The sequence below is a fragment of the Carcharodon carcharias genome, chromosome 21 (assembly GCF_017639515.1).
Source record: "Carcharodon carcharias isolate sCarCar2 chromosome 21, sCarCar2.pri, whole genome shotgun sequence".
In the NCBI taxonomy this organism is placed as follows: domain Eukaryota; kingdom Metazoa; phylum Chordata; class Chondrichthyes; order Lamniformes; family Lamnidae; genus Carcharodon; species Carcharodon carcharias.
The window spans coordinates 36,045,681-36,062,602 of NC_054487.1; the positions used below are offsets into that span (position 1 = coordinate 36,045,681).

The following is a 16,922-nucleotide window of genomic DNA, read 5'->3' on the forward strand; positions in this document are numbered from 1 at the left end:
GTAAGATTATTGACGATTTGTGGTATGCTGTTTTCCCTGTAATGGTCAGTAAAACTAGCTTGTCGCACAATTTAATAGCTTTGATTCAACCCAACACCTAGTATATTTGAATTTCTGGTTGCGTTTGACAACAGTCTGACCATTTTTCCACTGGACTAGAACTTATATATACTGGTCGATTTCTTGGGCAGGATTTCCCATTTTGAGTTGCGACCCCAACATCGGGGCCAAATGCTGGTCCCCAGCCAATGATGTGTTGGGAGCAGTAATCCACATTAATTTTTGGTGGATAGGCTAATTAATGGCCAGAGGGTGCATTTGTCATCCAATTAAGGATGGTAGGTGGGCTCTGAAAAGCCAATAGGAGGCCGTCCAGTGATGAAAAATCGGCAGCCCCATCATCTGAGGCCTGCAGAGGGAGAAAGAGGGCATCTCACAATGGAGGTGCTCTCTGAAGGCCAGGGAAAAAAATTTAATTTAAAAAAGGCCACAGCTGCCTGGCTATGATGATGGAAGCTTTCTGCTGAATGGCAAACAGCCTCAGCCATGGTCCGAGGACCATGATAGGTGTAACAATGCCCCTAGTGGATGAAATGTGTTCCCTCCCCTCCCATCTGGAGGCCCCCTTGTTTAACTGACCATGCTTCACCTGCTGTTTGGGGAAAATTCCAGTTGGTGCAGTTAAATCCCCTTAATTACCTCAATTGGCTACCTGCCTCTTGTGACTGGGTAGCCCCCTGGCCCAACCTTCTCAAAAATGTTTTGGGGGCAAGATGGTACTGGCAAACCAGCATGTTGACCAGCAGCATGAAATTATGTGCCCGCCTGCCTCAGTTCCCGCCTCCATCTGCTTCAGAAAATTCTGTCCTTGGTTTCCACCTCCCTTTCCACTCCTTCTAGAAAATCTCTCTCCTTCCACAGCCCCAACCAGGGCATCTTTCTCTATTTCACTTCATTTCCTGGGCCACAGTTCTGCTGAAATTGGTAATGTTGGGAGTTTGTTCAGCAGAGACAGATTCATGCACATGTGCATTCTACTCCTTTTCTGCTCTTTATTTGTTTCCTTTTTCTGCCCTTATTTTTTTAAACTGCTTTTTCTATTTCTTTCTGCAACATCTTCCTCATCATTTCCTACATCATTTATCTCTGCAGGGAAACTATGGGAGGGAGAACATGCTACAAAAAGCAAAATTGAGAAGGGAAAGTTCAAGGTAATCTTGTTTGGGATTTCCCAGGTTATTATGGTTCTGGGATCAGGAGGAGGACAAATAAATTCCGACAGGCAGCCTCCAGTTCATACTGGGAGCAGAATGGCAAGCTCCTTGGAAAAATAAAGCTGTGGTGACTTCTGGGAATTATAGGGCTGGATTTTGTTTTTCAGTAGGGTGAGAGAGGCGAAATGGAAACTGAATGGTCCACTTGCTCCCACTCCTGCCATCTCAGCTCATCAAATCCAATGTCAGATGACCAGTTAGTGGCTCTATGTGGGAAGGTGACCAATTAGAGGTGCAAAGGGGCTCTGCATCCAGTCAGAAGTATAGGCTGGGATATTATGCAGTAGAGGGGTTATGCCATGAGCAGGAAGTCAGTCCCAGCTAAAAATTTAAAGGACCCCTGCTCCCCAAGTCTGTCTTTACTTTTTATTGAAGACTCAAAAAAGCTTAAAAAGTACAAGTGTAAAAAACATGCAGATGGTGCCACCTTCACCAGCAGTGTCTACTGCTACATTCAGTCATGGTCCTGGTGGCAAATCTTTCCTTCCGCCCTTCTTTTAGCTCATCATAGCTGTTGTAAAACACTCCCAAACTTTTTCATGTCTAACATCCAAAATATGCAGCAGGCAACAGAAATTGCAGATGATTGGGTTGTTAACAAACTCAATAGTTTGTTAGTTAGTAATTTCAAAATGACAAGTGGGCTTCTGATTTCTGTGCCCACTCACCTTCCATAATTTCAGAGACTGGTATGATCATGTTGTATTGCTGACCTGACATCATCACGCTCTATTTATCATTCGCTTTGGGGGGTGATGTTGCCCTGCCAAATTTGCGGCCATAAAATCCAGCCTGTAGAGTTGGCACACTGAACAAACTTAACAAAAATTTGTCTAGATGTTTGCAGGATGAGATTGTGCCTGGTATTGAGGATACTCCAAAGCCAGCTGCTTGTAAAAAATCAGAAGATTATGTAATGAAGTTTCAGTAAGTTTGTGATTTTTTAAAATATTTTTTTGATTCATTTTTATTTTAGAAATGTAGTAAATTAAGGTCACTCTGTTTCGGAGAATTTGATTTTACATTTTGCTGGAATGTTATTTTAAGACGTTTTTGGTGATTGGGAAGAAAATTGAAAATGCGAAGAGAGAGGTTTTGGGCAATTTGATTGGTATATGATAGTGAAAATCAGAAATACCTAGTTAGGAAGGGGAAGGGAGGGAAGTGGATCTAAGCAGTGAGAAAGAAGGAAAAAATTGAAAGACATGCTGGTTAGGAAAGCTGTGGAAATAGCAGAAAAATAGGCTGCTGTTGCCTACTGCTACCTTCCTGCCATAACATGGGTTCCCTTCCAACAGAAGCACCAGTAGTTGGCCCTTCCCCACAACGGCATGCAAGGTTCTTCTTAGAGCCTGTCTGTCATTCCTTGGTGAAAGAGGGAGTACGTTTAGGGCAATAGCAATAATGGCTCCAAAGCCTGCTAAAGAAGAGAGAGTACCGAAGGTATGGTTGCAAAATTTGCTGATGACACAAAGATAGGTAGGAAAGTAAATTGTGAAAAGGACAGAAGGAGGCTACTAAGGGATATAGATAGGTTAAGTGAGTGGGCAAAGGTCTGGCAAATGGAGTATAATGTGGGAAAATGTGAATTTTGGCAGGAAGAATAAAAAAGCATATTATCTAAATGGTGGGAGATTGCAGAGCCCTGAGGTACAGAGTGATCTGGGTGTAATCGTACATAAATCACAAAAGGTTAGTATGCAGGTACAGCACGTAATTAGGAAAGCTAATAGAATGTTATAATTTATTGTGAGGGGAATTTAATACAAAAGTGGAGAAGTTATGCTTCAGTTCACAGGGCATTGGTGAGACCACATCTGGCATACTGCGTACGGTATTAGTCTTTTTTAAGGAGCTTTGTAAATGCGTTGGAAGCAGTTCAGAGAAGATTTACTAGGCTAATAGCTGGAATGGATGGGTTACCCTATGAGGAAAGTTTGGACAGGCTAGGCTTGTATCCACTGGCGTTTAGAAGAGAAAGCGGCCACTTGATTGAAATATATAAGATCCTGAGAGGTCTTGGCGGGATGGACCTGGAAAGATGTTTCCCCTTGTGGTAAAATCTAGAAACGGGGTCACTGTTTAAAAATAAGGAGCCACGCATTTAAGATAGAGACGAGGAAAATTATTTACTCTCAGGGGGTCATGAGTCTTTGGAAACTCTTTTCCTCAAAAGAGTCTTTGAATATTTTTAAGGCAATGGTAGATAGATTCTTGATAAGCACAAAGGGATGAAAGATTATTGGGGTTAGGCAGGAATGTGGAGTTGAGGTTACAATCAGATCAGCCATGATCTTATTGAATGATGGAGCAGGCTCGAGAGTCCAAGTGGCCTATTCCTGCTAATTCGTTTGCTTATATGTACCTATTAGAGGCGTAATTTCTCTCCAACTGGGCGCAAACAGTAACCTTTGTATGTTTTGGTTTTAGCCAAGGCCAGCAAAATCTGCAGCCATTTTTGCCTTCAATGCTTTTATGCCCCTTAAATGAAACTAACAAAAAGATCCTCCAGCCCCAATTCTCTCAACTTAACAAGCATTCTTCAACAATCTTATTTAATTCCAAATTCATTTTATATTTCACACTTAGTGTGAAATTTTCTGCCTGTCGGGTGGGCATGGACCATTTTATGTGGGTGGGCTAATTAAGGCCCGCCCAGCGTGAATCATGGCTCCTGAGGACAGCAGGAGTGGGCGGGCGGCGACGGGACTACAATAACTGCTGGGTCCCTTGGTGACTCAGCGGCCTGTTTTAAAAAGCTGCTGCAGCCTTTCAAAGGCTGTGAATTATGGTCAGTGGAAGGGCTCCCCAGAGCGCTGCTGGTGAGCAGGTCAGGCAGGAGGGTAGGGCAGGGGGCCACTGTGCCCCTCATTTCTCTGATGATTGCCTTGCTGCTCTCCTCGAGGACGTGGCAGCATGGCAAGAGGTGTTCATATCCCAGGATGGGAGGAGGAGGCCCACCCACATGACCAAACGTGCCTGGGAGGAGGTGGCGAAGATCGTGAGCTCCCACAACGTGGTGCGTCGCACCTGGATGTAGTGTCACAAGCGCTTCAATGATCTGTTGTGCTCGGGAAGGGTGAGTACTATGTTGGCACTGGTCACTTAACCCAGCAGGTAAGCTTTCCCCCCTGGCACTCCCCCACCCCCGCAAGCCTGAGTGTAGTGACTGCATTTAATCATTGACAGCATGTCATGGGCCAGCAGATATTACCCATGCCGAGATCACCCTGATACGGTGGTGAAGAGATGGATTCTACACCCACAACATATGGTACACTGAGACCCACATTACTGTTTTGGGGGCAACCTGGAGGAGCTGCATCTAGGTGCAGTGCTGGAACTCCAGGACATGTCAAAGTCAGGGCGATAACATGCTGGGAGGGGAGTTTCAAGTTGGCGTGGCATCAATCGATCTGCTGCCCTCTGTGCTCCACATGCTAGCGCCTCCTTGCTTTGGAAGGTTAGACCATGTGGTGCCTAATATGATGTAGGCAGCATTTGGCCAAGGGGGTAGGGGGATAGGACAGGCCTAACATTTTTGTGTGATTGTTCAGCAGCAGCGGGGTGAGGAAGTACTGGAGCCCTGCAATGTCCCACTCTGGTTGGGGTGGGCCGTCGGTGAAGAGATTCCAGGTGCAAGTAACAATAATCAATGCTCTTCTCTCCTTTTCAGGAGACGAATGCACATAATGCCGCAGAGCAGGTGAGGACTGGTGGAGGGCCGGCCCAGTTGGTGATTCTCAGCCGCTTCAAGCAGGAGGCCCTAGATTTGGAGAGGCTCCACATGCCCAGATCCACCAGTGTCGGTGAGGCTAGGGTGTCACATATGTATGTCCAGCAGTGAGGTCACCATTGTTCTCTCAACAGCCATGGCAGTGCTGAATGTTCAGTGATTGAAGTTTGCAACATGGCTTGACCATTGCTTATGGAAGGATGAGTGCATAATGATCCGGGGGACAGGGATGCACATTGACATTGTCTCCACGTTAACTGATCCAATGTCCTTGTTCTTCCTTTCAGCATCAGCAGAGCAGGGCCAGGAGGAGGAGCAGCAGAGGCCCCCTCTCACACCTGAGGACCCTGAAATCACGGACTTACCAGCGTCAGACCATTTCTGCCAAGCAGGCACCAGCACAGATACTAGCACCTCGGTGGGAATTAGAGCATTGGCTAGTGTTCCGGGGAACAGCGGTGAGGGCACTTCACACTCGCTGGAGGAGCTGGCAGAGACAGAGAGTGCCCATGGCGCCAGCAGTCAGAGGACTGCAAGGACCAGGCACATGGTCAGTCGGTGCCTGATGATGTGCCTCTGGAGTTGTCTGCCATGCAGCAAGTGCAGGAAATGCGGCCGGATGTGTGGGAGCATCTGGGGGAGATACATGAGACTATGCTTGGCTTGGTGTCCACGGTGGAGGAGTCTGCGCGGACCATAGCTGAAGCAATGAGCCTGGTAGCTGAGCACTATGCCTCCTCCATGGATAGAGTGGCGACTCTCATGGAAAGGCTCCTCCAGGAGACCAATCAGGGCTTCCTGGGGGTGCAATCAGACCAGCAAGCCCTCACATCGGCATTGACCTCAGCTGGTCAGTGCCAGTTTTGGAGATGGTCTGGGCACCAAGTTTCCCAGCTCGGTGCCCATCCATCCACGATGAGCAGGGAGGTCTGAAACGACCTCACACCAGTGCAACAGCTGCCTGTCATGTCTGAGGGCTCCTCTCAGGGTGCTCCGGATGTGGGCGGCAGCTCCTCCACCCCTCTGCCAGTGACCGTTGTATCTGGTGAGGCTGCGACGACTGGGGAGATGCCAGCTGTGGAACTTGCCACTCCTTCCCAGGCGGGGCCAGCACAGGCTCCACGGGCCAGAGGACGACTGCCAAGGTCATCGAGGTCAACAGGACAGCAGAGTGAGCAGGCAGTCTCAGATGCCACTCCCAGCAAGATGTAGCACCCGAAAATGTAAACATAAGGCACCTTAGGCACATCACAGATTTATCACTGGCGCCTTTGTGTTGGCCCGCAATGAGGTCTTTATGAATTGGTGTGATTTTTAACACCTTTGTCATTTTGTTTTCTTAAGTTCCTTTGGTTGTAATATTAAATTCAGGCATGTCACCATGGCTGAGGGTGCCTCTTTTCATTTGCAGGTAAATGGTTTCCAATAATGTTATGAGTGATTTGTGGGATATTCAGCTTTATTAACAGGGCCCTTAATTAATGTTCTTATCCAGGCAGATTTTGCACTCAGGAATTGAGTATCGAGCCTGCAGTCCAGACTTGTCCTGGAGGTCCATAAGTGGTGTGCTAACTGAAGGTTCATTGGATTAAAGCCTCCTGGGTGTCCCTGCCTCCCTGGAGCATGCCTAGCTCAGCATCTACCCCCTCAGCATTTCCCTGTGCATGCTCATCCTCGGACTCACTGCTGGACTCATCGTGTGCAGCCTCAGCCACTGCGTCTACATCTTCATCATTCACAGCATCCTCCCTTTCCAGTGCAAGATTGTGGAGGGTGCAGCATGCAACCACTATCAGCGACACACGATCTGGGGGGTATTGGAGTGCACCCCCTGAACGATCCAGGTATCAGAAGCGCATCTAGAGAAGACCAATGGCTCTCTCCACCACAGCCCTTGTGGCTCCTATTGTACCAGCGTTCAGCTTCTGTTCTTGGATAGCAGAGAGGCGTCATGAGCTACCTTCTGAGGGGCTAGCCCTTGTCACCCAGCAGTCATCCATCAAGCCGGGCTGGAGCACTGAAGGGCCCTGGCATCTGGGAGTGTCTGAGGATGTAAGTGTTGTGGGAGCTGCCTGGGTACCTTGCAAGGACTTGTAGAATCAGCATCCTGTGATCACCCACTATCTGCATGGTCACCGAATGGAAGCCCTTCCTGTTGATGAAGGCACCGGACTCAACTGCTGGTGCCTTGATGGCCACATGTGCACGGTCTATTGCACACTCACGACCCCACTGAGCCCTCTTATTCTGCCCGTGGATGAGGTTTATACAAATGTGTCCTTCCTGCCTGCCCGTTGCACCTGTGCGCCCACCTCAAGATCGCACGGGCAACGGGCAGGCAAGACATCATTGAATTGGATATCGTTGCGCACCCGCCCAATGGAATATTGCGATGGCGCACGGTGACGTCGGGAAGCCCGCCTGACATCAGCGCATGTCATTTTACCATACGCCAATGGGAAAATTCTGGCCAGTGTGTTTATGAGACACGAGTGTTCTGAAAATGATCAAACTGATTTTATACACCACAAGGCTAGTGGCTCTGAAGGTCACAAGTGCCCTCAACTTCTATGCCTCTGGCCCTTCCAGGGGTCGGTGGGTGATCTTTGTGGTGTCTCCCAATTAACTGTCCACACTTGTATCAAGCAAGTTACAGATGTTCTGTTCAGGCGTGCATTGACCTTCACCCTCTACTGTAGGGACCAGGCAAGCCAGACACAGCGAGTCTCATAAACACACTAGCCAGAAGTTTCCCATTGGCGTGTGGTAAAGTGACACGCAGTGATGTCAGGCGGGCTTCCCGACGTCACCGTGTGCGATCGCAATATTCCATTGGGCGAGTGCCTCTGAAATATGCCTCAAAGCATTTCATAATGAAATAATTTGAAATGCAAAGTGTGCTATGTGGTCAAACATGACAAGATTTTGTGCCCAGTAAATTTATATGAATAGCAACGAAATGAAGACAAAGGAGTGGCTACGAATGTTATCTATATGGACTTCTGGAAAACACTTAATAAGGTTCCACACAAAAGAATACTGGCAAAAATTGAAGTGCAAAGAATTGGAGGTAGTTTTTTAATCTGGATTGGAAATTGGTTGCAAAGTAGGACTCCGAGAGTGGTGTGTATTCAGGTTGGCAAATAGTGTTCCCAAGTGATCTGTTCTGGGGCCTCAATTTATCCCCATATTTATTAATGACTTGGTAAAGGAATAGTGAATTATGTGTTCAAGTTTGCTGATGGCACTAAATTAGGAGGGATGCTAAATAGTGCAAATGGGATCGGAAAGTTTCAAAAAGACATAAACAGAAAAAAATTGGGCAAAACAATGCCAATCAAGTTTAATGTCGGCAAGTATGAGGTCATCATTTTGGACTTAAGAACGTTAAATCGGAGTATTTTCTAATGATGAGAAAGTATGCACTGTAGAAGAGCAAAAAGATTTGGGAGTCCAAATACACAAATGTTTAAAGTTAATAGACTGGTGAAAAAAACAATCAAAATGGTTAATGGCTCTATCTCAAGGGGGTTAAATTACCAATCTGGAAATTGATTGTTAATGCCATAGCTGAATTAAAAGAGCTGCTCACAGAACATAGGAGTTCCCAAACTGTTATCATCCTGCCAGCTGTGTGCAGGTCTGTTAAGATTCCACCCAGTGTTTTCTGAATTTGTTTTTGGAAAGAACGTTGGTGAGGTATTGCAACTTTAATGCTCATCTAAACCACCAGAAACTTAAGATGGGTTAAATGTCTCACCTGAAAGGCAAAATATTCAATAATACAGCAGTCTTTTATATTGCTCGATTGTCCGTCTGAATTATATTCTGTTGTCCTGAAGTAGGGCTTGAGTTCATAATCTCTAAATTGGGCAATAGTGCAACTGGGTCAAGCTTTAATCTTCAACATAAATTTAAATCTATTCAAACACTGTCATTTATCCCATCACAGTGCGGATCCTGTTGGAAGATTAATTGGGAACAGCAAGAGGAGAGACATTCTCCAGAAACTGCAAAAATATTTCCAAGAGAGATGCCCTGCAATAAAGGAGGTATTCATAATATATGATGATGTAAGTTAGTATTCTTTGCTTGCACTTAATGACCATTGCTATCTGGAATCAGAATAAATTTCAATGTTTTCAGAATTACAATTATATCTTCTAACAGAAAATCTGAACTTATTTTAGGGGTGTACTTTAGTGTGTATTATGTAAGGAATCTGGGTCTTGGAGACTGGCATTGTTGCTTATCTCAAACTATTGTTTAATGCTCAATGCATTTGCAGTAAAGAAAATTTATGTTTTACCTCAGGATCTTAAAGGTGTAATCACTAGACAAGAACTGCGTCGAATTCTGCAGAATGTCCCTTTACGACTAACTGATAAACAGATCAAGGATCTTATGATGTTGCTGGATCCAGAGCACAGTGGCATTGTCTACTATAATCAGATCTTGGATTTGATTGAAGCTGATGAAGGAAAGGTATAGTAAACATACCATTCTTTTATCTTGAACTAAATGGCCAATAATGTGTGGAGAACGGGGGGAGGGCAGTGGATGCTTATCTCTGACTTGTGGAAAGAGGTGGTGGAACTGTATAAAGTTTTTTGGTGGATATGCCAGTGAGAATGGAGGATTACAATAGAAGCTAATTTGAGGAGGTTTCAAAGATCTCTTGCTTCATTTCTAATTTGCAGAAATATTCATCATGCCTGCCCTAAGGCAAGAATGTTGCAGGGCATATTACACCACAAGCAATGAAACAGTGGCCCAGATTTTGCAGTCAGCGGCAAAGCAAGAGCACTTACCACTGATCTCGAAGAAAGCTGTGCTGGGATGTCTAGTAATCCCTGTGGCAAGAACTTTATCACTCTCGACATGCAATTGATTGTAGTATTGTTTAATGGGAATTCCCATCATCGAGCTACAGTGATGTCATCAAGTTGTCCAAACAGCCAATCACCTTAAAGAATTCTCATGGACAGCTAACCAGGAAATGAAAAACACCTTATCAAATCACTCTTTAAAAATTTTGTAAAGAACAAAATAAAACTGGGGCATGCATAGGTGGTTAAGGTAGAAGCTGCAACATCATGAACAAGCATTAAACAGAAGTCCACGTTAAAAAAATCTAGAAATTAATTTTAATGCAGGTACTTAACATCCACAATATAAAATTGTTTTATCAGGACCAAATCACTTGTTCAGCAGTATTTGTCACTCAGATATCTGTTAAAAGTTATACCTCCTTGAACAAAGCCTAACTTTTTATGGGATATCTAACATTGATTTGAGAGCCAAAAAGGGACAAGTTCTCACCAGATCAATTTATTTCACTGACTGGCAGCATGCCTGTAGCAGAGCAATGAATGACAGATCACAACTTCAGGATTTCCATGCTATTCTGTGCTTCTGCTAATCCTGAAATTGCAGTCAGATTCTGAGGGAAAATAATATGAACCGCTGACAATTTTCCATCAAAAATTCTGCAAATGTTGGGCTATTAAAATGGTAACTCACTCCAAAGTGAAACACAGGGAATAAGTAATGACTGTACTACATTTGAGGGTTTTGGGTTAATCTTCTAAACAGAGCAAACCTTAAGTAATTCAAAGCAATTCTGAAGCATGATGGTCCAGTCATTTATAATGTACTTCAAACTGCTAGTCCTCCATGGAAATATTACTGATCACCCTCAATCTTCTATACTCAAGGAAACATATGCCAGGTTTATACGATCAGTCTTCTTAATTTAACCCTCTAAGCTCCAGTATTATTCTTGGTGAATTTGCACTACACCCTTCCAAAGCTGATATATCCTTCCTGAGGTGCAATACCCAAAAATAAACAGTATTACAGATGAGATGTGATTGAGGTTCTATACAACTAAAACATAATTTCCTCCACTTTGTAATCCAGCCACCTTGAGACAAAAGCTAACATTCCAATAGCTTTTTGAGTGTTTTTGTGCCTGTCAACTAATTTTTAATGATTTGTATATTTGGGCTCTCAAATCTCTTTGTGCCTCTACAATCCCTAGTTTCTCAACATTGGAAAATACTCTCATTTATCTTTCTTAGGTCCAAGGTAGATGACCTCTCATTTACCCACAATAAACTCCATCAGCCATAGTTGTGAACAATTAATTCATCTGGCAATATCTTTTTGCAACTTCCTAATTCCATCTGCACTAATTACTTTGCCATCTATTTTAGTGCCATCTGCAAACTTGGACGTATAGCTCGGTATTCCTTTAACCAACTAATTAATAAATAGAGTCCCCAGAACAGATCATTGAGGCATAGCATTTGCCGATCCAAGTCCATACCGCTAATCAGCAGATTCTTTCCTTTTATTTACTTTTTTCCTTTCTCTTCTTTCTTTTTTTCTTTCTTTTTTCTTTCCTCCTTCTCAACCATAATCCATAATTTGCCTCAAATGCCGTTCTGTAAACGTGCCATAAAATCTATGTGTGGTTTGATACAGCAACTATATTTTCTGTTTTCCTGACTAGAAGAGTCAAAATTGTTTAAATAGATCTACGACAGTCAAAAAGGATACTCCTGTGGAAGCAGTGTGGAAGACTGTAAGTTAATGTTATCTGCTTATTTCTGTCAAACATTCAATGCTATTTTGTTTTCACAAGTTATGCTTGTGGGCCTCAACATCATTGTTCCTTATGTATCAGCTGTGGCTCTGCTAGTAGTACTCTTGAACTGAGTCAGAAGGTTGTAGTTTCAAGTCCCATGCCAGACACTTTGAGTACAATTGAGGGAGCGCGGCACTGTCGGAGGTGTTGTCTTTTGGGGATATTAAACCTCTCAGGCAGATGTAAAAGATCCCATAGCATCATTTTGATGAAGAGCAATGGAGTTATCCCTGGGCTTCTGACAATATTTACCCCTCAATCAACATTATCAAACATTATCACATTGGTCATTTTCACATTGTTGTTTGTGGGAGCTTGCTGTGTGCAAATTGGCTCTACACTTCCAAAGGACTACATTGGTTGTAGAGTGCTTGCTTGCTATATAAATGCAAGTATTTTCTTTCTTATAAAATCAGTTGTTATGGTTAAGTTTATGTTATCTTATGCCTAAGAAAGTAGGGATGTCTGATCTAACAGTGTCTTGTTCCTAATGTTTATTAGTTTATATAGGAAAACAGTACAAATGGACTCTGAGTGAGATTTCAGATTTGGAATCTTTATAGTGGAAAAGCTGAATTTTACATATATAAGCAAATTCTCAAGACAGAGATGGGAGGAAGTGTGTTACAAGACAGTTACATGTTATCTGACCATTTGATTGTATGTAAATAGAAGAAGCACATAATCATGCAAGTGTTCAAAAGGCTTAAACCTTGGTGTAAAAATTATATGTTCTGTCACATAATGTAATGGACTGTTTGAGTGAAACTGCAAATTTGTGCCAAGTAATTTTGCTGTGAAACAACAACCACTGTTTTCACAGAAGTGCAGAATGAGTCAGAACTTAAACCTGAACCTCCTCAGTTAACTTCCACAGGACAGCTTCATCACTACAATTCGAAACAGGCACCATCTCAGAGGTCAACATGTTAGAGAGGCAAAGCTCTGATGTAGAAGTAAATAAAGTGCTAAGCAAAGCATGAATGATAAAGGTGTAAGTGTTTGCACCGATTAACAACTGTAGGTATTTGTGGTTCTAGTAGTTTTTTTTGTTATTTATTCATTGATGGGATCTGGGTGTAGCTGGCTAGGCCAGCATTTATTACTCACCCGGAATCATCAGCAACAGGTTTTTGCTTGCAGTCAGGCCTGGGAGATTCAGCTTTAATTCCTGCAGACCCCAGCACAATCCTGGAGCTGTTGGCAGCCCCGATCCATACTATGAGAAACCCCGTGAAGCATCGCTGCTCATTCGCAGGAATTTTCTCAAGGGTTTTCCAAGAACCTCTGCTTTACTGGGCTCTAAAACCCAAGTCTGTTCTGTCCTTCCTCACAGCTCATATCCTGGACAGTGCAATTCATCCCTGTGCCTCTTCCTTCTGCTCTCTCTAGTGATTGAGCGATGCTCAATTGTTGGTGACTGGAAATGGATGCAGTACTCAAGGCCTGACTAGAACAACAACAGCTTGCATTTGTACAGCACCTTTGATGCAGTAAAACAACCCATGAGATTTCACAGTAGCGTAATCACACAAAAATTGACACCAATCAGTCACGAGGGGACGTAAGTTCAAGGTGAGGGGCAGGAGGTTCAGGGAGGATGTGAGGAAAACCTTTTTTACCCAGAGGGTGGTGATGGTCTGGAATGCACTGCCTGGGAGGATGGTGGAGGCGCGTTGCCTCATCCTTTAAAAAGTACCTGGATGAGCACTTTGCACGTCATAACATTCAAGGCTAAGGGCCAAGTGCTGGTAAATGGGATTGGGTAGGTAGTTCAGGTGTTTCTCACGTGTTGGTGCAGATTCGATGGGCCGAAAGGCCTCTTCTGCACTGTGTGATTCTGTGATCTGTAATTGCCCCTGAGAAGGTGGCGGTGAGCTGCCTTCTTGTATGACTGGTCGTGCAACATCACTGTAGAATTCTCTTTTTAAAAGTAGGATTTTTGCATGATTATCTCCATGGAGCTCTTATGTCTGAAGAAAATGTGCTGCAAGGTTTTGGAGCTGCTGTGGAGAGGTCTAGCACCTGAATGCTATCATGGAACACCTCCGTGTTTGAATCTCTTCAATCAGGTTCATGCCTCTGCTAAACAGTGTTTCATCCTTGTGTTTGAACATCTTTATGATCTTGCATCTCCTCATCTCTGTAACCTCCTCCAGCCCCACAACCTCCCCCTGAGAAGCCTGTGTTCTTCTGACTTTGGCCTCTTATGCAACCTTCACTCTTTTTTTGCTGCACCATTGATGGGCATTCCTTTAGCCATCTAGACCTACTAACTGGAATTCCCTCCCTAATCCCTCTCTCCTCCCTTAAGACCACCCTTAACACTCACATCTGATCAAGCTTTTAGTAATTCCACCTAAAAGCATCTTTTTTGACTTTTTAAAAATTCATTCATGGGATCTGGGCATCACTAGCTAGACCAGCATTTATTGCCCATCCGTAATTGCCCTTGAGAAGGTGGTGGTGAGCTGCCTTCTTGAACAGCTGCAGTCCATATGGTGTAGGTACACCCGCAGTGCTATGAAACACTTTGGAATTTTTTTTTACATCAAAGGTGATGTATTAATGCAAGTAGGTGCAACTGAAATTGTTTGGGGTTTATAGAATAATAGAATGGTTACGGCACGGAAGGAAATCATTCAGCCCATTGTGGCCGTGTCAGCTCTCTGCAAGAGAAACTCAGATAATCCCACTCTCTTGCCTTTTCCCCGTAGCTCTGCAAATTGTTTCTCTTCAGGTGCTTAGTGAATTCCTTTTCTGAAAATCCCAATTGAATCTGCCTCTCAAACATTGCATTCCAGATCCTAACAACTTGCTGCTTAAAGAAGTTCTTCTTCCTGTCACCATTGGTTTTTTGCCAATCACCTTAAGTCTTGCTCTCAACCCTTCCACCAATGGGAACAATTTCTCTCTCTCTACCTGGTCCAGATTCTTAATGATCTTAATCAACCTGTTCTCCAATTTATTCTGTATCAGTACATTTTCCATAGAATTAAAAATAATAGAGCACAAAAGGAATCTATCCAGCCCATTGAATCTCCGAGGACCCTTTCAAAGAGCAATCCGGTTTCCTGCTCCCTCCCCTGCTCCTTCCCCACATTCTGTACTGTAATTGTCTGCACAATAAACCTAAATTAAAGTTATTATAAATCCAAATCTGCATCTTATTATTTTACAAGCAGCTAATGATTTGAGAGCAGTGGAACACAGCAACATACAGGTCATGAATCCAGGATCAGTACGAGTGTCAGATTGCTCCCTAGTTAATAGGTTGTGGCTTTGAGGTCTCCTCCATGACTTAATCAAATAATCTTGGTCAATCGTCAGTGTGGTATTGAGTGAGTTTTGCATAATTGAAGGATGAAATATTTGGCCATGGTCTTTCTGCTTCTTCAGGTGGATGTTCTAAGTATTGTTCAAGCTTCTTTGTGAATTTTCTGTGGAATGAATTAGGATGTAGGCAGCAATGATAGAACATTCGCTGAAGTTCTCAGTGTCAACATTTCTTCTAACATTAATTCAGACATCATAAATATGGTGTTCAAGAGGATGGTGGCATACGATATATTTTTGTCTAACAGCGCTACTGAACTTATGTCTCTGTACATTTACATTGATTTTTTTTTCCTGCTGAACATTTCAACCAGGTAGAAGATATTCTTTGTGACAAACTTAAACAAAATTGGAATGATATTCAAAAGGCTTTTCAGAAGAGTGATCCTGAAAGAACTGGCACAATTTGCCTTCCTGAATTGCGAAAGATCTTAGAAACCTACTGTTTCTCCATTTCTGATCAGCATTTTGAGAAGTAAGTAACTGTAATACTAATCAGACCTTTTTTGCAAGTGTATTACTGGTTTTTGTAACCAATAATATTTTGGAATGTGGTTTACATGCAAATCTATCCTGACGTGCAGTACTGAATTGTGCAGAACAGATAATTCCTAGGATCAGTCCATGTTGCATCTTGAGCTATTTAGGTCCACAACACAAAAGCAGTTGAAAGAGGTAATTGAGGGAAAGCATTTAGTGGTGCCAGTATACATGTGAAACCTAACTCTGTGACTTTGGGGTGGGTGTCACTTAGGAGTAATGTGCAGATGTGGAAGAAGAGGGGAAAGCAAGTCTTACTAAGCTGGAGAACAAAGGAGAGATATTGGAGGATTGTTCAGTCAACCATGTTAAAGACATAAAAACAAAAAAACTGCGGATGCTGGAAATCCAAAACAAAAACAGAATTACCTGGAAAAACTCAGGTCTGGCAGCATCGGCGGAGAAGAAAAGACGTTTCGAGTCCTCATGACCCTTCGACAGAAGACATGGTTGCAGGGAGTTAGGAAGAAAAATGAGGGAGAGTGCACCATAATTGTTCAATGTGGTGTGTAAAACGACTACTGCCCTAAAACCTTTATTTACATGTAATGACACCAGAGGTCCCATGAGTATGGCAAGCCACAGTGTACAAAGGTAATTATTCAAACATCCCCTTTTCATAAAGAAGAAAAAATTGCATGCATTATCATTTGCAACTTACTCCACATATTTAAATCATATAGAAAATTATGAAGCATGAGCAATACAGTTTGTTCTCGCTAGCCTGTTCCAATTTGGTTTACAGATTAGTTTCTCTCATTTTTATTGGTCTTTGGGGAGCTCTTTGATTTCTCAGTATTTGCAGAGGCCTCTTGAGCGCACAATACTGTGCAATCATTTATTTTTTAAAAATGGGGATTGTCTAATCTGCTGGAAGGACCTCCTCAAAAGAGGAGGAGTGGGCCTGAAGGGAGAGGAGGCCTGTTGCCCACAGGCAGCATCCCAGAGTAGGACCTGTAGATCAGGAGGCACAGCCACAAGGGATGTATGGCCAGTAGGAAGTGCAAGACATAAGAGTTTAGCGAAGGTGTCATCATCCAACAGCTAGAGTCTACAGGCAGCGCTGCTGCTACCTGGACATACCTGAGGTTCAGTGCTGAAGAAGGCTTCGCCTCTCCAGGCAGACTGTCAACTCCATATGCAAGATGCTTAGTCCAGAGATCACCTCCAATTGTATAGGATGGCAACCCTATGCCAGTGGCTCTTAATGGCCCTGAACTTTTACACCTCAGATTCATTCCAGGGGTCAGTGGGAGATCTGTGTGGTGTGTTGCAATCGGCTCCCAACAGCTGCATCAAGCTGGTCACTAACACTCTGTTCAGAAGGGTCAGCACCTTCATTCACTTCCTGGCTGATGAGGCCAGCCAGGCTGAGCGAGCCAGA

At 43.6% G+C, this 16,922-nt stretch overlaps 1 protein-coding gene across 1 annotated transcript in view; it reads left to right on the forward strand.

The window, feature by feature from the left end:
- Positions 1-16,922, forward strand: part of efcab6 (EF-hand calcium binding domain 6) — a 128,301-nt gene that overhangs the window by 27,226 nt on the left and 84,153 nt on the right. Inside the window, exons 12-15 of the mRNA XM_041215642.1 lie at positions 2,112-2,201; positions 8,963-9,083; positions 9,325-9,495; positions 15,313-15,473. Of these exons, the coding sequence (XP_041071576.1) occupies positions 2,112-2,201; positions 8,963-9,083; positions 9,325-9,495; positions 15,313-15,473 (543 nt within the window). The remainder of the gene's footprint in view (positions 1-2,111; positions 2,202-8,962; positions 9,084-9,324; positions 9,496-15,312; positions 15,474-16,922) is intronic.